Source organism: Chaetodon trifascialis, chromosome 6 (assembly GCF_039877785.1).
Source record: "Chaetodon trifascialis isolate fChaTrf1 chromosome 6, fChaTrf1.hap1, whole genome shotgun sequence".
NCBI lineage: Eukaryota > Metazoa > Chordata > Actinopteri > Chaetodontiformes > Chaetodontidae > Chaetodon > Chaetodon trifascialis.
This window is the reverse complement of record NC_092061.1, coordinates 20,182,314-20,202,811: the sequence shown is the minus strand read 5'-3', so window position 1 is coordinate 20,202,811 and position 20,498 is coordinate 20,182,314. Positions and strand designations below refer to the sequence as shown.

The window sequence follows — 20,498 nt, the reverse complement described above, 5'->3', positions numbered from 1 at the left end:
ACCCGAGTTTTTGCTTCTACAACCGCCCGAGCTGCCGCACGCTTGGCCTGCCGGTACCCATCAGCTGCCTCAGGAGTCCTATGAGCCAACCAGGCCTGATAGGACTCCTTCTTCAACTTGACGGCATCCCTCACTTCCGATGTCCACCACCGGGTTCGGGGGTTGCCGCCACGACAGGCACCGCCCACTTTACGGCCACAGCTACAGACGGCTGCATCAACAATGGAAGTGGAGAACATGGTCCATTCGGACTCAATGTCTCCAACCTCCCTCGGGATCTGGTTGAAGCTCTCCCGGAGGTGGGAGTTGAAAACTTCCCTGACAGCGGGTTCCGCCAGACGTTCCCAACAGACCCTCACGGTACGTTTGGGTCTGCCAAGTCTGTCCCGCTTTTTCCCCTGCCAGCGAATCCAACTCGCCACCAGGTGGTGATCAGTTGACAGCTCAGCCCCTCTCTTTACCCGAGTGTCCAAGACATACCGCCGAAGGTCAGATGATACGACTACAAAGTCGATCATTGACCTCCGGCCTAGGGTGTCCTGGTGCCACGTGCCCTGATGGACACCCTTATGCTTGAACATGGTGTTGGTTATGGACAAACTGTGACTAGCACAGAAATCCAATAACAGAACACCACTCGTGTTCAGATCGGGGAGGCCGTTCCTCCCAATCACACCCCTCCAGGTGTCACTGTCGCTGCCCACGTGAGCATTGAAGTCCCCCAGCAGAACAATGGAGTCCCCGGTTGGAGCTCTTTCCAGTATCCCTCCCAGGGACTCCAAGAAGGCCGGGTACTCTACGCTACTGTTCGGCCCGTAGGCCGAAACAACAGTGAGAGACCTATCCCCAACCCGAAGGCGCAGGGAAGCGACCCTCTCGTTCAGCGGGGAGAACTCCAACACATGGCGGCTGAGCTGGGGGGCTATAAGCAAGCCCACACCAGCTCACCGCCTCTCACCGCGGGCAACTCCAGAGTAGAAGAGAGTCCAGCCTCTCTCAAGGAGTTGGGTTCCAGAGCCCAGACTGTGCGTGGAGGTGAGCCCGACTATTTCTAGCCGGTACCGCTCAACCTCCCGCACTAGCTCAGGCTCTTTCCCCCACAGTGAGGTGACATTCCATGTCCCCATAGCCAGAGTCGTTGTCCAGGGTTTGGGTCGTCGGGGCCCCCGCCCACGACTGCTACCCATAACACATAGCACCGGCCCCTTCTGATCCTTCCTGCGGGTGGTGGTGGTGAAGGCGGGTCCACGTCGCTCCTTCGGGCTGTGCCCGGCCGGGTCCCGTGGGCAAAGACCCGGCCACCAGGCGCTCGCCTGCGAGCCCCAACCCCAGGCCTGGCTCCGGGGGGGGGCCCCGGTGACGCCAATCCGGGCGACGTACACTTCCTTGATTTAATTTCTTTCATAAGGGGCTTTTTGAACTGCTCTAAAGCCCCGGACAACATAGCCTGTAGGATCATTCGGGTACTCAAACTCCTCCACCACGATAAGGTGGCAGTTCAAGGAGGAGGGATATTTATTGTGTATTGTGATTTTATCATTATTTTCTACAACTATATGTTATATTTGTAATAATCACATATTAATAATAATGATAATTGTGAAATCTGCAAATGCAAATCTGAGCATGCCAAGGGTATGAAGCCTGTGTCATTTAGAAGACATGTGCAAGGAGGTCGTCGTCCTGACTGGACTTTTGCTAAGCTTCATTTATATGTAAGCTAAGCATATTAAAATGTTTCACTCTTCAACTAAATTTAGGTGGGTTTTTGTCAAGACATCTAAACATTTTTCCCTTGCAAATCAACACATCAGTGCTTACAGAGTATTTACCACAGAATGATAATGAGGATCATATTTTTTAGGTATTTTTGAACATCTGTAACAACACCCCAACCTCCCATCCCCTGTCTCCACAGTGAGTGCCACAACTCATCAGATCGAATCAAGCTGCGGGTCTGGGACGAAGACGACGACATCAAGTCAAGAGTGAAGCAGCGTCTGAAGAGGGAGTCTGACGACTTCTTGGGTCAGAGCATCATCGAGGTCCGAACTCTTAGCGGAGAGATGGACGTCTGGTACAACCTGGGTATGTAGTCAGTGTATATTTCTGTGCTTGTGAGGTAGATGAGTGCATAATTGGTCTTTATGTGCATGTGTGTTTTGAAGTGTGAGTTGTGCTCATTAGCATGGCATTTGGAGGACACAGTGTGGCAGTTGTCATCTTAGATCCTCAGTGTAACTTAAGTTCAACTCTGAGCCATGTGTCACTTTAGAGTAATTGTGTGCATGTGTGTGTGTGTGTGTGTGTGTGTGTGTCTGTGTGTCTCCATTTACAGAAAAGAGAACAGACAAGTCGGCAGTGTCTGGTGCCATCCGTCTTCAGATCAGTGTGGAAATCGAGGGAGAGGAGAAGGTGGCACCCTACCACGTACAGTACACATGCCTTCATGAGGTAACACACACACACACACACACACACTTGCACACAGGTGCATCAAAAGAGTCCACAGAGTTGTGTTCTTATCAAGAACAAAACCGGAGGAGCAGTAAGCCACAAGCATACCTTCATTAAAATATTTTGATAATTGTCCAAGTGTCAAAACAAAGTGGAAAATGTCCTTTTCGTCAGACAGTCCCAAAAATCCAAATCCAAATCCAAGGATGCCCAGTTCATAAATAAAAGAGAGAAAAGCAGCAGAAAATCAGCACATTTGAGAAATTAAAACTACAGAATGATCTGCGCTTTGCTCGATAAATGACTTTGATGTGTTTTGTAGTCCAAATTGTTGTTGGCCATTTAATAGATTGGTTTACTGTATCTGCAGATCATTTATCAATTGTTCAAGCACTAAATTCAATGAAGAACAAAACAGGAAATCAATAAACATTTTTCTAATGTAATAATAATCCTCTTGGAGTTCATTTGAGCATCAGCAGAGACGCAGAAATTATTTTTTATTTAAAGCTTATTCATTTTTGTCAAATTGCTTCCCATGTTTGACGTTGCTAATATGAACAGACAAATCCTTTAAACTGTTAATTGTTCAAGAAAATGAACAGAGTGGCCAGATGTAAACAATTAAATTGTGTGGGAAATCTGTATATAACTATGATGATTTTTCAACAATCTTTGAAGCCAGAACGTCTCAGCTCTCTATTGTATGCTGGATGTCTCTGTGAATAACTGCTGGCTGGTCTTCTCTGAGCACTGCTGATGTTTTCTGATTCACTCAACCTTTTTCTTTGTAGAACACCTTCCACTTCTCCACCGATGTGGAGGGAGGCGGCGTGGTGAAGATCCCAGTCGCCCAGGGAGACGATGCTTGGAAGGTTTACTTTGACGAGGTGCAGCAGGAAATCGTGGACGAGTTCGCCATGCGCTACGGCATCGAGTCCATATACCAGGCTATGACGTAAGGGCAGTGTTAGACAAACAGACATTCAGTTCATTCAACAGGCCACTGTGTGCATGTGCGAGTAAATCAAATCAGGAAATACTTGAAATTAGTGTGATTGTGGAGAGTATTTATAGGCCTGTGTGTGTGTGTGTGTGTGTGTGTGGGCGGGGTTGTCATGAACTATAAACAGCATGCAAATTAGCTTATCTCATCTAATGAGAAAAGATGACCTGCCACCTCTGAGATTTCCAGGCAGTTTGATTGGATCACTGCAGGCAGGTGGAGACTCAGTGAGCACACACAGACACACACATTTAGACACACTGTTTTAATTACATTAATAATGTTGTCATTTGTGTGTGTGTGTTTGTGTGTGTGTGTGTGTGTGTAGTGCGTGTAGTGTGATCAAGTTATCACATAACATAATCATACTTGGAAGCATTGAGTAAATTGAAGTTGTAATGGCTTTATCCCAGTGGAAATGGGGATATGAGCCAATCCATTACAAAGACAAATGAAAATGGCGATCGAAATACACAGACGCACTGTGGCCACTATAGAAGAGTCTCACTGAGAGCTCACTGAACTTCACCTAGACCAAAAACAGTCTGGGGCCACTCAGGTGTCTAGTACTTCAGACTCCAATTAGTAACTTTTTTTATAATGTTTTTATAATTTTGTGCAGAAGGTAACACAACATTCAACTGGCAAAATGTTCAGGGGAACAGATCTATTGTCCACAGCCTCACAATTGTCACAACTCCTGCATTACACAGTGGTATGTGTGCACCTGGCTGATAACAGCCAAAGCTGGAAATTGCTGCTTTAACAATGTCCAACATAACATCGGACAAGGTCAAATGTCATTAAAGTAATAATAGTAAAGGTATACTACACCAAGTACTGCACTGCTCCACTCAATAATAACTTCATTTGCATTGTGCAGAATGATGTATGTGAAGAGTTTGATACTAGAACACTGTTGTTATCCTGATTTTAACTCGCGCTTCAGTTCCCATAATGCATCTCCCATGGTACAATTTGATAGCATCTTCCATTAAACCCTCCGTGCCCGATAAACACCCACATCAAACTTGAGGACCCCAGTTTGGAAATTCCTCTTCCTGTGCAAAATTTGTAATCTCAAAGCTCAAACCAACAGAAGTCCTGGTTGCATCATCGGGGTTCTTATCTCAGACACAGAATAACGCACGATGAGGCGGCTGATCTTCAGTCACCCCTTTAATGATGTTTATATGAAGGATCCGTAGTTTCCTCTCACTGTCTTGATTTGTCTCATAATTACAACATGTAATTGAGCCGTTTCATGTCAAAGATGAGTCTGATGTATTAGCAGTGTATATGACAGTTGAGGTAAAAGCAGTTGTTCACCAGCAGCCATTTTTTCCATCTCCTCTTAATTCACTTTTGCTGAATTCCCTCCCACCTCTCTGCCTTTCTTCTCTCTCTCGTCTCCAATCATGCTCAACCCATTCCTCCCCCCATCCATCTGATCCTGCATCCTCTATCCTCTCCCCAATTTATTTCCTCCTCCCTCCTCCTGCTCTCTGTCCTCTTTATGTCTCCTTCTCAACTCCTCTTTCCTGCCTCCACCTGTCTCATTCTCTGCCCCTCCCTCTCCATGTCCATCCTGCCTTTCTTTTAACCTTTTTACTGCTTTTAAACCTTCAATCTTCCTTTCTGCAAACCTTCTAACCTCTCTTAATCCCTCCTCCTTTCTCTGTCTCCCCCCTCATTTCTCTCATTTCCTTTCCTCCACAGCCATTTCTCTTGCTTGTCCTCTAAGTACATGCTGTCAGGGGTGCCAGCAGTGATGAGCACCCTGCTGGCCAACATCAATGCCTTCTACGCCCACCCCACCGCCTCCACCAATGTCTCTGCTCCTGCCAGATTTGCAGCCTCCAACTTCGGGGTAAGTGACCACCAGACACAATGACAAACACAGATAAACACTAATCTTTTCAATGCAATCATCTTGTTGCAGTGCACAGGAAACAGGTGATTTGATAATCATAGAGCTACAAACACTATCATCTCTGACTGCAGTGAAAATATAAAGTTGAATGATATAAATGCAACCATCTCCAACTAAATCAGTCTAAAACTGCTGATCTGTAGTTGGAGGTCTAACACTGCAGTCGCGATATAAACACAGATAAAGGAGGATTTGAAGAGTGAGAGGAAATATATTGTCACAAAAAATGGATAATGGTCACAGGGAGATGATCGTATTTGATCCAGATGAAGAGCAGCAGGCAGGTAGAGTGAGCAGCAGGTTCTTCAGGCGGTGGACTGGAGCTGAACAGATGTAGCAGGTCCGAGACACGATGAGATGATCCTGAGACACATGGAAAACTTAAAAACTTAGTTACTGGAAAACACTGACAAGGCAAACTCTGAGCAAGGTGAACAAAGTGGCCGATACATGTTACCAGACCAGTGAGTACAACAATCTGGCAAAGACTGGTGAGGAGATCCAGGTGTTTGTCCTGTGTTTGATGACTGTGGACTGGCTGCAGCTGTGGTGGTTGATTGGCACTGGGAACAGGTGAAGGTGAGCCATGATCAGAGAGAAACGCCCAGTCCAGACAGACAACTGGAGAAACTGACATGACCCAGAGGGATGGGAGGAAGGAGGCTTCCTGATGCTCTGTGCTTGTAGCTCATTGTTGGACCACTGATAAATCTGAGTTAAAGATAGAGCATTGCAGTCAGTATCAGATTGCAACAGATATAAACACAGTTTGGTGGCTCATTGTTGCATGTTACCAAAAAGAAAACTTCTTGATTTACATTGTGCACTATAACGGAATGAAGTCGGAGACAAACAGATAAAATACGAGATGACTTTATGAAATTGTAAACACAGTCACATCAGTTTGCAAGCACAATCAGGTTGCAGAGCTTCTTTCTTTCAATGATGGCTATTTTAACATAAAAAGTAGGATTCAGACACCAAGTGTATATTTTTACATTTGAAATAATTTTGGCTCCAAAAAGAGAATAATTAAAGAATCCATTTAGTCGATGTCCCCACAGTGTTGCATGAGAGAGAAGTAGTAGAAATAGTGTTGCAACCATCATTATTCAACCACAGTGCTGCTCGCAATTAGGCTCTAAATATTTTGGGAACCCATTTTCCTTTGGGCCCTCTGTAGTCTACTCACTGGTTAGACTGAATAGGTTCAGACTGTGATTTGTGAGTCCATAGTATATACAGGTGATAGTCTGTGATCCACTTCCAACACAGCTAACCCGAGACCAAGCTTCTATTTCTGTTTTGAAGTTTTAAGAATAGCTTTGCTGATGCAACAGGCCTGCTCATTCCAGCCACTCAGCTTTGTGCACTTGATGCTGAGGCAGAAACCTGTTCCTCTTAAAATCTGCACAGATTTTGATGCTAAGCTTCTCATCAATGACTGATGATTTCTTATATTCTTATTTAGCTGTTGCTCAGAGGTATCTTTGTCTCATTGTAAAGCATTTTGTTCTCCATGTGCAAAACATTACTTTTTATGTAAACTTTCCACAACCTAAGAGCATACCAACCATTTAAAGATACAAATTAGTCCTCTCAACCAGCTGACTTTACAAAAGCTTTTGTGGCAGGCCTTTCCAAACTTTTGAGCCACTGTTTACGTTAAAGTGCTGAATGTTGGCTTGCTAAAACTAAAAGTCTCCTGCATTTGCCAGTATTTCTCTGAGGGGTAATGGGCTGGCTTTGTTTCTTTATTCACTGCATGCTTTGTCAGTCACTACTGATCTCTCAGAACCACTGATTTAATTCTGACGACGCCTGGGAAGTGATACATTCACAGCAGCAAGAAATCAGTCTTAGAAATACCCCGGACATGGATATTGCTTGCACCACACTTAAAGTTCAAAATGATGACAGTGAAATATGAGTGTTTGTCGTTCTGAAGGGTTGTAGACACATACTGTAACAACGTTAAGATAAGGAGGGCTTGTTGAGATTTAGCTGGTGCTCAGTTATCTCTTTATTTAATGATTTTTGCTTTAGGATTCTTAAACATTCACCACAGAATGCTCTTTTCATCTTGATATGATTATTTAGGATTATACAAATATATTTTAGTCACTGTAATGACACTGATTGGATTTCTGGCTAATAATACAGACCACACCCACCAAGAAGAGTAGAGAGACACAGCAAAACACAAAAATCCATATTATAGAAGGAAGCGTGACTGAATCTTTTCCAGGTAAGACCTGTTTGAATTAGCCTACAGTTTGACCTGAAGCAGGCCTCTTCCCACACAAGCTGACCCGCGTTCTCTGAAATTCTTTCCAGAGAAAGACCTGTACAGAGTCAGCAGGTGGTGTTCCTTTATGCTGCTAATAATCTTTCTCATTAAAAGGTAATGCCTCATCACTGTGGGATCTTTGGAACAGCTCTGAACCTTGCGTTGGCCCATATTCAGCCCGTGGGCCCCACAGGAGCCACACGTGGGGGGGCAATGACAGCTAGAGGCCGAGCTTAATGACTCCTGGGATCTTTGCCAACAGTCGCGACTTGAGTTCTCCTACCGGTTGCACTCAGACTGTGGTGATATACGAGCAACTGCAGGCAGCACATTTTTGCTTTAATGGGTCAGGGGATGCAGACAGGCTTACTCTCACCATGGGCTGTAACTGTGTGGGTCTGCCTCTGAGTTTGCCAGCTTGGTAATAAGCCCTGCTGGATAGGAGGATAAGTTTATTTCTCTCATTACATTTCACTGAATTTAGGTGTTTTCGATGTGGGTATCTGGGTAATTTATTCATTTTAATTAAGCTGATCTCTCTTTCTCCCTGTTTCATCATAGAGAGCATCAGTAACACTGTAATGACTTGACAGTAATTAATGCATGACTCAGCTCAAATTACTGTATGAATTGATGCCTGACTTATCATATACTTTAGAGTAGAGACGGTACGCACACTAATTAATGTCAATAAGTGACTATTTGCTCATGTTTTGGCTTCACAAATAAAAAACTAATTATCCTAAACTGACTATGTTTTAATAATCCTTTTTAACATATACTCAGAACAGTACAAAAACAATATATTTAATGTTTGACCTCATCAGCTTCATTGATTTTTGCAAATATCTGCTTGTTCTGAATTTGATGCCGCAACATGTTTCAAACACAGCACAGGAGCAACTAAAGACTGGGAAAGTTGTGGAATGCTCCAAAAACACCTGTTTGGAACATTCCACAGGTAAACAGGTTCGTAACAGGTGATAGTGTCATGATTGGGTATGAAAGGGGCGTCCTAGAAAGACTCAGTTGTTCACAAGCAAGGATGGAGCGAGGTTCACCACTTTGTGAACACATGATTGTATAAAGGATGTTACTACATGGACTCAGGGACACTTTGTAAAACCATTGTTGGTAAATGCAGTTTGTTCGTGAATGACTGCATTCTGGACTGATATCCTTCCATCTGTATGTCTTTTGTTCCTTAATTGATTATTTTTGTTTTCAGACAGAGCAATTTACAGGCAGCAGTAACGTTGTTTTTCTGTTCTGCGTGGCCAGCTTTTTTTCTTTTCTTTTTTTTTTTTCATCTCTCTCGCCCCTCTCTCGTGCTGCTGTGCTTCATCGCAGGCAGACCAATTTAAAAAATCACGCACATTATTTCCCTCTTTCCATTTTTCTCACTCTTCTTTACTTTGTTTGTTTAAATGTTGAGCCTAGCCAATTTTATTGCATCTGTTGCCATAGCAACGAGGTGATTTCCGCATTCCAACTCACCTCCCCGTCCTCCGTCTCCCCCCCCCGGCCCACCCGGGAAGGGATGCTGTCATATCGATCTGCTCTCCCTCGCCTCTGCACTTCATAATTCATCTCGGAACTCAGCTGACAGTTTTAGTGACACTGTCATGTTGTACAGGTGTGTGGGTGTGTTTGTATGCCTGCAGCCTGCGCTTGTGTGTGTGTGCAAGAGCAAGGAGACTACAGACATGCCAGCATCTCACTCCTCCCCTGTTGTTTGGGAGGGAAGCTGTTGATACAACACTACATTTTGCTAGAGGGAACAAAAATTATTCATTTTCCGGTTGTTTTTACCTTAAATTACTTTTCCAGGAAATAGTTAGTGTGTGCTCCAGCACCCATTGTCTGTTGTACACCTTCACACCTGAGAGCTCTCTCGTTGTCAGCCACAGGCAGTCCGGTGAAGCTGCTGTGAATGTCTAGCTGCTTAAGTTTTCTCGAGCTACTGCTAAAAAAAAGAAATCTGAGCAGCAGCAAAGGCTCTTACAGTTCTTAAAATGCTATCTGTTCATGAGCAGTGACTGCTCTTTAAATGCTTATTATTGAAGGTGTACTGAAGATTTTGCAGCATGCATCAGCTTAATTAAGGTGATTTATGTTGGTGTAGGGTAAAATGTTTTATCCATCACTTTGTGTGATAGCACCAAAACCCAGATTTGCTCTTTTAAAGTGACGCTTCCATCAGAGGTGGTTTCTTGCTGTGCCAATTTTGTACTTTCATGACTTTCCTTGAATTTGACTGCACCTGAGTGGGGGAGGAGGTGTAGTGGCAGTGGGTGTCAATAATGACGAAGCAGCTCGGTGCAGTTTCGCTAAAAGGGATTCAGAGAGGTGAGATTTACACTTGCGCTGCCTGCATTCAGTCAAAAGCATAAGTCATTCAATGCAATGATTTGCTTAAAAGTTATCTGTCTTTTTGTGGATTATACGTTGGCCAGTTTGACCTCAGCAGAAAAAATTAAAATACAACTGGGTAACATTTTATTTTGTGGTTCCCATAGTATCATTATCTCCTAGAAAGGAAATGGTGTGTAATAGTGATTTCTCAGGAGGTCCTTTTTTATTACTGTCTATTGTATGGAAAATGGAGACAACATTGAGCTGGCACACTCTAACTAATAGCTCACCTAAACTGGAACGTCTTTCATTCAGTGCACAGCAGGTCAGCTGAATACAATACAACATGGAAAATAAAGTTTTCAATAATACATTAATACTGTAATTACTAATTTAAATGGATAACTGCTGTTGATTCTTTGAAGGCCACTTCCAGCTCACCAAATTCGAAGCTGTGTGTTTATTTTCCCTACAACAGTACCAAAATACATTGTACAGCTTGTTTATAGTCACTTTATTAGCATGTGGTGATTCTGTCTCTGCTCCACAAGGAAGACTAAGAAGCTTTTGTGCTGCTTGGTTACATCAGTTTTCAGTGCTGTGAGAGAGAATTTGTTTCAGATGGAAAGAGATGATGTGATTTGGTTGAACTCACTGCATCTACAAAGGCATATTCCAGCCCTATTTAGTGTGTCTCAACGTCTCAAAGAAGACATAATGTGTAGCTTCTTCTGAGCAACACTTAATTAAGTAATCTCTGAAGATACAGAAGCAGCTCTTTGTCTCAGACTGCTGATCAGAACAAAAATAGAAATTAAGGACAGAATAAAAACCATGAGAACTATATGCAAAAAAAATACAAAAAATATGGAAATGTTACGTATTAGACCTGATTAACTGGCTCACTTACTCTGTATTCTCTAAGAATAATAAACCTGATTGCAGACTTTAATGCAGAAAAGCTCAAGCTCATCTCCAAATGTTCATTTCCATTTTCCCCTTCAGGCTACTTGATTTAATTGTGAGGTGAAACTTTTAGGAATGTAATATGAGTTATTCCCAAATAAAAAATATATTAATCACACATCTGATGAGTTGAAACATATGCCAAATGTTTTATAGTCACATAAATTGTGTTACAGCAGCAGAGGGCAGGGGTGTTCGCTCACCCCAAGCTGAGAATCACTGCAGTGGACCTGAAGGGACTAACCTGCCCCTCAGTGTGGAGAGGAGAATGAAACAATTACAATTATTACTGCTACTGTGTGTGTGTGTGTGTGTGTGTGTGTGTGTGTGTGTGTGTGTGTGTGTGTGTGTGTGTGTGTGTGTGTGTGTGTGTGTGTGTGTGTGGGTGTGTGGGTGTGAGGATGAGGAGGGACTTGCTTCAGGGAAGGACAATGTGACAGTGTGCTGTTTTGAGGTCAAAACTGATCTTATCTCAGTCTTTTTAGGTCAGGTTGTGCTTCTCACTTTCTGTTCGGTTTAAGGGTTGGGTTGGTGATTTAATATATTTTTTCTTCTTGTCAACAAACCCCATAAAATGACGAAAACCACTCTGCCGTAACTGGTATTCAGCCCCAAACTGAAAATAAGGATTCAAGAATCTGATCCAGTGGATTGGCATCACAACTGACCTTGTTAAGAAGATGGGACATTGGGCCAGTGATCTGATCCTGATGGATATTTACTGATCCAGACTGAATACATTTTCTTCATCAGTGTCCTTATAAAATTCTGTTTCTGCTAGCAGTTACGTTCACGAAGTCACTGTGGGTCAGCAACATTTTTCAACACCGCAGCACCTGCTTCCTCATGTTATGTTGGATTAAAATGATCTAAGTTAGTTCTGTACAGTTTTTAAATTTGGGGAAAAGATATCACACAGGAAAAAGGATAATGAGTATTAATGGCAGGAGGACGGTGTATGTGGGATCAGGTCAAAGTAAACCAGTGTGTTTGTGGAGCACTGTGGAGCTCTAAAACTCATTTTTAGAGGAATTGTTGACAATAAAAAACATAGAATATTACTAGCTTCATCCTTTGAGAGCTGAGCTTTGGCATGTAGCTGTTCAAGTTAGTGTTAGGAGATTTCTCCTCCCCCCTTGATCTTTTTCTCTCATCCAAAACCAAACTCATCTCCTTGGTTTTTTTAACTGTCATGACTCACATAGCTATAAAGCTGTATTTCTGCTTTCTCTTCCAGAATTACTAACTGTTTGCATTGTTCCTGCCACCATGGGACGCACAGACACACAAACAAAACAAGAGTTGATAAAGTCTTTCAAGAGTTGATTAGAATTTGGCAATTTTTTTATAGGTCTTCAGTGCCAATTAATGTTGGCCATTGTTCATGCTTTCATCCGAAGATAAAAACAAAGGGAAACCCTTTCCAACATACTAACAATGCACAAACTAATTGCTATGCAACCAAGACTGGTTACCAAGAAAGTAAAAGACTGAGGTATGACAGCTGTTTCACTTTTCAACTGTTATGCAATCAAACTGCATCAGTTTGGGGTTCACTGGTATTGTCGCCTCCTAGATAAATGTATTTTATGTGTAATTTTTTTCCAGCAAGGCTGGAAACCCTGCATCTCTTTCTTCCTCCCCCTTGTTCTCTCTGTCAGACAAAACTCATTTTATCTCATTAGTTTGTCAGCCATGTCGTGACTCTCACTACGCCAGACTACTCTCTCTCTCTCTCTCTCTCTCTCTCTCTCTCTCTCTCTCTCTCTCTCTCTCTCTCTCTCTCTCAGTTTCTGTGTGCTTTCTTGGCATGATATGTTCACACATTTGTGTTGCCAAAATACATGAAGGAGAGTAGTGCCTAAATGAAATGAAGCAGTGGGGACACCACTGCTGGCTGTAGCTCAGGTGGTCGAGCTGGTTGGCCATTGATCATAAAGTGGCTCCTGCCCATGTGTCTCCATGCTTTAAGCAAAACAACAAACCCACATTACTCCTGCTGAGCGTGATCTGCAAGTGTGCAAGTCACTGCACAGAAGCATCTGATATATGAATGTGATGTTAAAAACTGTGAAAAGTAAACATTACAGGTTAAATTCTTAAGATTTCATAGCGTTGGTAGAGTTAGCTAGCAAACTACATTCTCACCTACAATGTGTGCAAGAGTGTGCTCATGGAGGTCAGAGGAAGAGTTTTTAAAAGTAGAGGTCTCAGTGTTGTTCGAGAGACACGGCGTGCGCCTCCTGTATGGAATTGTTGTCTTTTTTAGATTGTGCTATAGAAAGTGTGGCCAGATGTGGTCTGGGATTATCACTGGAAGCTCAGCTTTCAACTGCTGTGCAGCTGCTCATCTCATGTGACACTCAACCTCTGCATGCAGAACAGACTAGATGTAAGGAAGGTATAAATTGCAAATGTAGTGAAGTAGAATTACTATTCTCAAGTACAAAGTAGAAGTACCTTCTTAAAAAAAGGAACATGAAAAGTACTCATTACTTTAAAAAATACCACTTTTTACTCATGTGGGTTACTTGTTATGTGTTACTTCCCACCTCAAGTTCAGCATTATGTGAAATGGATACATCTGTTGTCTTTTACATCACGTCCATTGTGTGCATGCAGCATTTCCTGGACACGTAGTTTGAATCACTAACAATGAAAACTGGTCTATAGGGCAGCAATTATACAATGCAAATGCACTGGATGGCTTCCAAATATCATATGAATGCAGAGGCCACGTCTGTATTTCTTACCAAAGCCTGTGTTGATGTTTTTGTTGGTAAGTGGATTATTACACCATCATGGACAATACAAACATTCATGAAAACATTGCTCTTTGGTGCTACTAGTGTCCAGAATAGACAAGAAAACAGGTTTTTATAGGCACTCTAAGGCAGAACAGGGGAAAAGGTTTCAACATAAAAGAAAGAAAAGCTCACTTATTTAAGCTCATTGGTTTAAATCTTGTTTTGACTTCACAAGGTCTGGTGGAGATACTCAATGAATGGCTGTTGAATGTTTCTGTGTTACCGCAACACAGAAAGAAGCTTTTCATCATCAGTAAGGGTCACAAAGTGCGGAACTGCTTTTACAAACTGAAATGTATTCATGTAGCTCACGTGGTCTTATATTTTGGACATGTGCAGGAGAAGTGTGTCCTCATTTTGAGGTACTTCTCACACAGCCTGCTTGTGCATGTCTGTTCTGAACAAGAACAAGAATATGAACACAAACCATTTGCTCTTTCTTTTCTCTTTTTCCAACAGAGAGATCGTTTTGTGAAGCTCCTGGATCAGCTGCACAACTCCCTGCGTATCGACCTCTCCATGTACAGAGTGAGTCTCTGCTTTCAGTGGCTGCTATTCTTTTGTTCACCGCATTCAGATCTATAGTTTCAATCCATCCCAGTGACATGTAGGTTTGTCCCCATTCATTTACAAAAAGGACGTGGTGGGTAGGTGTATATCTAAATCCTAACTCATCATCTGCCTCAAAGTGAAAACTTTTGTCTTCAACAAATATTTTACCACCTTCTGTTGCCATTTGGCATCTTTATTTCCTCCAGTATGCTCTTGATGTTAAAAATACTCTCCACTCAGCAAATCAGATGTTCTTTATTTTTCCATCTCTTTATTTTCTAGCTCTCAAGTGTATTCTGGGGTTGTAGCAGGTTTTTCATATAGTTTTTGTCAGGATGATGTCTCTGTATTTTCACGTTCACTGTGACTGTTTGCTTGTATTCAGTTACGCAGTGAGAAATATAAAGTTGAGCAACTGGGAGCTCAATATGCTGAACATTAAAAAGGCAAACAGCCACCAATGATTGCAAAAAGAAATCTGTTACAGCCAAAAAAAAAAAAAAAAGACCCTAAAAGAAGCAAATGTTTACATGAGTCTGTTTGTGTTCAGAACAACTTCCCTGCCAGCAGCAAGCCTCGCCTCCATGACCTCAAGTCAACAGTGGATCTTCTCACCAGCATCACCTTCTTCAGGATGAAGGTAGAATCAGCTCATTAATCAATCAATCAAACTCTCCACTCACACACTTTTATTGCAGTCTCCAGTCAGCTGTCACTACAAAATGTATAAAATTGGTGTTATTTTTGTCGATATTGTTCCTTGTGAAGACTTTCATAAGGGAAGAAACACAAGAGCAAACACACACACACACACACACACACACAGAGGTGAGCTGCAGCGCTGCAGGATTGATTGCAGCCTCTGACTAATGTCTCTCAGACTGAGCTCGTGCTGTCGAGTTCAGGTCTGTTATGAGAAGATTGATTCCACAGTGGAGGACAGAGGAAAGGTTGTGGATCTGTGTGTGTGTGTGTGTGTGTGTGTGTGTGTGTGTGTGTGTGTGTGTGTGTGTGTGTTCATGTATACATGAGTGCATATTTGTGGATATTCTATGAAAACTGTATTACTTCCATTCTGTTTGAGGAGCTTTCTGTTTTTTCTTGTTACAGTTCTCTGATAGCTGTAATCTTATAACCCTAAGGCCTGATCTGTCAAAGCCTCATATGAGAAAGTAAAAAATATCTGGTGATCCCAAAGACTTGTACTCTAGATTCCCTGACCAAAATGATATGACAATGTCATACATTTCCTTCTGTATGGCTTATAAATGTCTGTGTGTCTCTGTAGTTACATCTGACTTATCCTCCCACTCCAATGTCCGGTGTTGTGCAGGTCTTGGAGCTGCAGAGTCCTCCCAGGGCCGCCAACGTGGTGCGTGACTGCGTCAAGGCCTGTCTGAACTCCACCTACGAGTACATCTTCAACAACTGTCTGGAGCTCTTCAACCGCCAGTTCCAGCCCGCCGTCCAACCAGTGAGTTGCTGAGCAGTGACATGTTTTGAGCAGCTACAGTTGACACTCGGGTCTGGATCCTGGATATCCTACTTCTTAACTTGGGAATTTAACAACGTGAAAGTCATTGATTCTAGTTTGACAGTTACCTTTCAATTACCGTATAGCACAGGACTGTTGAGGTCCGAAGTCACTTCCACCTTTTTAGTGCTAGTGCAAACTTATCTATACGATATACTGTAAATAATCTATAAAGCATATGCAAATGTCAGTATGCATAGTATACATACTAATGACACATAAAGCTTTTTGGGTCCTGGAGAGTGTCTTTGACAAAGCCCTCCATTTTGGAGCATATAAGTCAAAAACAGGATCGTACTTTTTGCTTCATCTCCTCCCATGGCTCAGATTCATCTCAGCAGATACAGCACGGACTGGATTAGCTTTAATTGGTGCACTAATTAACTGAGTCTCTGTCAGCTGAAGAATTGTCTCCAGAACACTGAATATTTTTAACTGTGCCCAGAAAGATTCATATCTTAATGTGTCTAAACTCATTAAACCAGTCTGTGTTCAGTATAAATGAACAACAACACTTACATGATAATCAAGAAAGTCTCCTTTTCAGCCTTATGGAGTGTGCAGAAGCTTGTCACATAAACACGGAGCCAGGGCATTTGAAAAAGATAAATCCTCTCATCACAGCGGAGGAATGATATTGTAATTCTTGTTATAAATTATTCAGTGCAGATCATTCATTGAAAAGTGTTGAGCACTGAAACTTGTTCTGTGCTGCCACTGATTTCATAACAGCATGTGTTTATTTTTGTGAGTGCAGGACATCTGCTTTTCAGTTCACCTTCTCACAGCTGTAAACTCAATTCTTACATATGTTCATCTTTGTGTCCTCTTCCCGCTTGTAGCCTGAGCCAGAGAAGAAAAAGAAGAAGAAGGAAAAAGCAGAAGGAGAGGAGGATGATGATGAAGAGGAAGAGGAGGAGGAGGAAGAGGAGGAGAAGAAAGAGGAGAGCCAGCCGGAGGAGCAGGGCCCAAGCATCCAGAATCTGGACTTTTGGCCTAAACTCATCACACTCATCGTCTCCATCATTGAGGAGGACAAGAACTCCTACACACCCATCATTAACCAGTCAGTACCCGCTTTGACTCTGTAATCACAGAAAGTCCCAGTCATGTTCATATTCGAAACAATCATTCGTACAGAAGTACATGCAAATGTAATTTCAATTCATTCGTTTCGAGCTTCCGAGTCCTGAGAAAACCCCAAATGACTGTGTGTGTTTGTGTGTGTGTGTGTGTGTGTGTGTGTGTGTGTGTGTGTGTGTGTTTGTGTGTGTGTGTGTGTGTGTGTGTGTGTGTGTGTGTGTGTGTGTGTGTGTGTGTGTGTGTGTGTGTCTCCTGCTTGATTGCATGTTTGTGTATTTATGTAGCTTCCTCGGGGATACTCAGCTCATGTGTAGCTATACAGTCATACCTCTGATCAAATGCACTGGAAGCATCCATTAGCAAGCTGAATACCAAGCAGAATATTAACACACAGACATAACCACTAGCAGAGTGATACTTTTACTGTTGCTCTTGCTCTGGTCCTGACTTCTTCTGCCCTTTCAGGTTTCCTCAGGAACTCAATGTGGGTAAAGTCAGCGCTGAGGTCATGTGGATGCTGTTTGCTCAGGACATGAAATATGCCCTGGAGGGTAAGACTGTGTGTGTGTGTGTGCGTGCGTGCGTGCGTGCGTGCGTGCGTGCGTGCGTGCGTGCGTGTGTGTGTTAGAGAAAGAAAAAGTAACAACTCAGACAGTCATGCAGTTTTTCCATCAACTCTTTCTGTCCTCTCTTTGCCATCATCTCTTCCAGTTTTGCATAAAATTGACCACTACCGCTGGAACAATGGTGAGATTATAGATAAACATGATGTAGCTGATGACAGTCTGAAGAGTCAGTAGTGGGACAGCTGCTGTATTGTTGTCTGTTTGTCAATGCTGGATCACAAATTAGAGTCTGAGAGTCTAAGCTATAACCTGACGTGCCAGATGGTTTGTTACACAGAACCATCTGGGAAGACGTCCATAGAAACTGTTTGGAAGTCTCTTTCATGGAGAAAAGCCTTCAGTGCTGTTCTTTGTTCTTCTCTCAGTGAAGAAATACTCTCCAGTTCTGATATAACTGATGCTATAGCAGCATCTACGCTAATCTCTTTAGGAGCAGCCATTGTTGTATTGGAATGAACAGTCATGCTGTCGTCACATCTGAACTATGCCCACCTGCAGCTGCCAGTAGTTCCTTATAGGACACTGATGTCTTCTTGGTCATCGAAAAGCAAAATAATAATATGTTTTTTATTGAGTGTTTGGGCCCGTTCTCTGTCTATTGCCACAAGTAAATCCTGTTGTGGTCACTGTGACTCATGATGAGAGCAGATCAAGCTGCAACCTGCAAAAAGAAGCCAAACTGGAGTTCCTCAAATGGCCACTTGAGGCTGTCTCCAAAAGCAAGTCAGTCCCCATAGACCCCCATATTAAAATGCCCAACTTTACAGCAGGGTTTCAGCAACCAGGCTTCATTCAGTCCACCTCAGCTCCACCCACACACCACCTCTGTGGGACGTCACATGCACTTCGTCCATGTTTTATGCAGGTTATGGAGCAGATGTAACAGTTTCCAACTGATAGTTTTGCTCTCCACATTATATTGTAAGGTGTTTTAAAGATTAAAGAATGATTTTTTTGTGAGCCATCATTGTCAAACTACTTTGATACTCTCAAGAGTCTGTCTGTCTCATTTGAAATCTGCATAACTATTCAATATTCTGGCTTTGACAGAATCTCCTATTAGACTTGCAGAAACTGTAGAAACGATAGAGTCCTCAGAACATTGTCCAGCACACTGAGGACTCAAAAACTCGACTTAGTTTGGGCTTTTTTAGTTGTAGTGAAAATGTCAAGTCTTATAACAACATTAAAACCTACAGAAACAGTGAGTTTTGTAGCTGAGTCAGCACCCTGTCCAAAAGTGCTTTGTTATGAGCCCAAATCAAGAATGTGACCACTGACCAGTCCTCCAGGAGACCCATGTCTAGGCTTGTTTTTCTGTGTCTAGCCCACCCTCCAGGTCCTCTAGTACTGTGTTCGAACATTTTCCTCTTTGTCATTGCTTGCTTCTCTGCATGACTTTTTCTGAACTCTGATTGGTTTGTTTTGTAATTCTGTTGCCATCTCAGCTCCCACCACATTTCGCATCCGCAAAGTTGATTTCTATGCTGGTAAGGCCGTGTGTGTGTGTGTGTGTGTGTGTGTGTGTGTGTGTGTGTGTGTGTGTGTGTGTGTGTGTGTGTGTGTGTGTGTGTGTGTGTGTGTGTGTGTCTATGTGTATTTGTAATTAGTCATCTATAGTAGAGATTCTCAACCTCTTTTGCATTTTTATACGGACAGTGTTGACGGGAGGGAGGGGTCCCCTCAGCCCATCAGCAGGCACACACTGAGAGATAAATTAGACTTTTTGGGAGTTACACACCTGCTCACAAATTATGTAAATGTAGTTTCCCGCACGATCTATCTCTTCATTTATTCTGCCTTTGTTTGAAAATAATAATAGAGAGAGAAAAAGAGGGAGACTGACAAAAGAAATGGGTGAGCATGAAAACTAAATATAAACAGTTTTTATTTCTTTGTGGTTGCTTGCTTTGTGCATTTGACACTATTTTCTATAACTTCATGTGAGATATGAACAGGATCATAAATAATATTACAGTAAATATGTTATTAGAGTACAAATACCCCAAATTCTTTCCATGATATAGTATCATTTTAGAGCTACAGAAATATGTTGACCAGTACCTCGGTTTACTGTGATAGTGGTGGAGTCCTCCACTTCTTACAGCTGTTTGTTTGTAACACTGAAGTGATCCCATCATTGAGGCCTAAAATGAAATCAGGATTGAGCTTGTTCCTCCATTCATTCATTTGTTTGTTGGGTCATATCATATAATGAACACTGATTGGATTTCGATGAAAGTGAACACCACTGTGTTGAAGCTTTTTTTAAAATTGGCCCAAACAAGTCCATGTGTTACTCCACTGCAGGAGTCTATTATTTGACTGATAATTCAAGGAACCTTCTGGTTATAATGAATGAATTTGAGAGGACAGACTACAGATAGATCTCTCTATGTCTGTCCACTTATTGCTCCATCCATCTCTTACCTTTCATATCTGATGTCATGCTGCCTTGAAAGTAGTTACAACTTAGGTCAATGATGAATGAATGAATTTTACCACTTTAGAGTTGCACGATTAAAAATCTTCACCAAGTGACTCTAAATAGGCAGTAAACCATTGCTGTGTGCTTGTTTAATCCTGTGTGTATTGTTTTTACAGAACACGAGAAGCATAAGCTCTGTAAGACTGCTGACTACATGAACCTGCACTTCAAGGTCAAGTGGCTTTATAATGAGTATGTTCAGGACCTGCCCGCCTTCACAGACGCTGTGCCTGAGTACCCCGCGTAAGACCCCCCCCACACACACACACACACACACACACACTCACACACTTTTTACTCACTCATTATCTCACTCTTCCCCTGTCTCCTCCAGACAAAAGGGAGCTCAAATTGATTGATAATTTCTGCCTTTCCATTGAGATTTGTTTACATTGTTGCAT

The 20,498-nt window shown here is 42.4% G+C and overlaps 1 protein-coding gene across 1 annotated transcript in view; it reads left to right on the top strand.

Annotated features, from left to right (window-relative positions):
• The window catches only part of LOC139332062 (protein unc-13 homolog B-like), a 175,880-nt gene that overhangs the window by 125,225 nt on the left and 30,157 nt on the right, over window positions 1-20,498 (top strand). Inside the window, exons 18-27 of the mRNA XM_070963760.1 lie at window positions 1,919-2,088; window positions 2,339-2,454; window positions 3,252-3,415; window positions 5,183-5,333; window positions 14,274-14,342; window positions 14,917-15,006; window positions 15,700-15,840; window positions 16,743-16,966; window positions 17,449-17,534; window positions 20,214-20,340. Coding sequence (XP_070819861.1) covers window positions 1,919-2,088; window positions 2,339-2,454; window positions 3,252-3,415; window positions 5,183-5,333; window positions 14,274-14,342; window positions 14,917-15,006; window positions 15,700-15,840; window positions 16,743-16,966; window positions 17,449-17,534; window positions 20,214-20,340 — 1,338 coding nt within the window. The remainder of the gene's footprint in view (window positions 1-1,918; window positions 2,089-2,338; window positions 2,455-3,251; window positions 3,416-5,182; window positions 5,334-14,273; window positions 14,343-14,916; window positions 15,007-15,699; window positions 15,841-16,742; window positions 16,967-17,448; window positions 17,535-20,213; window positions 20,341-20,498) is intronic.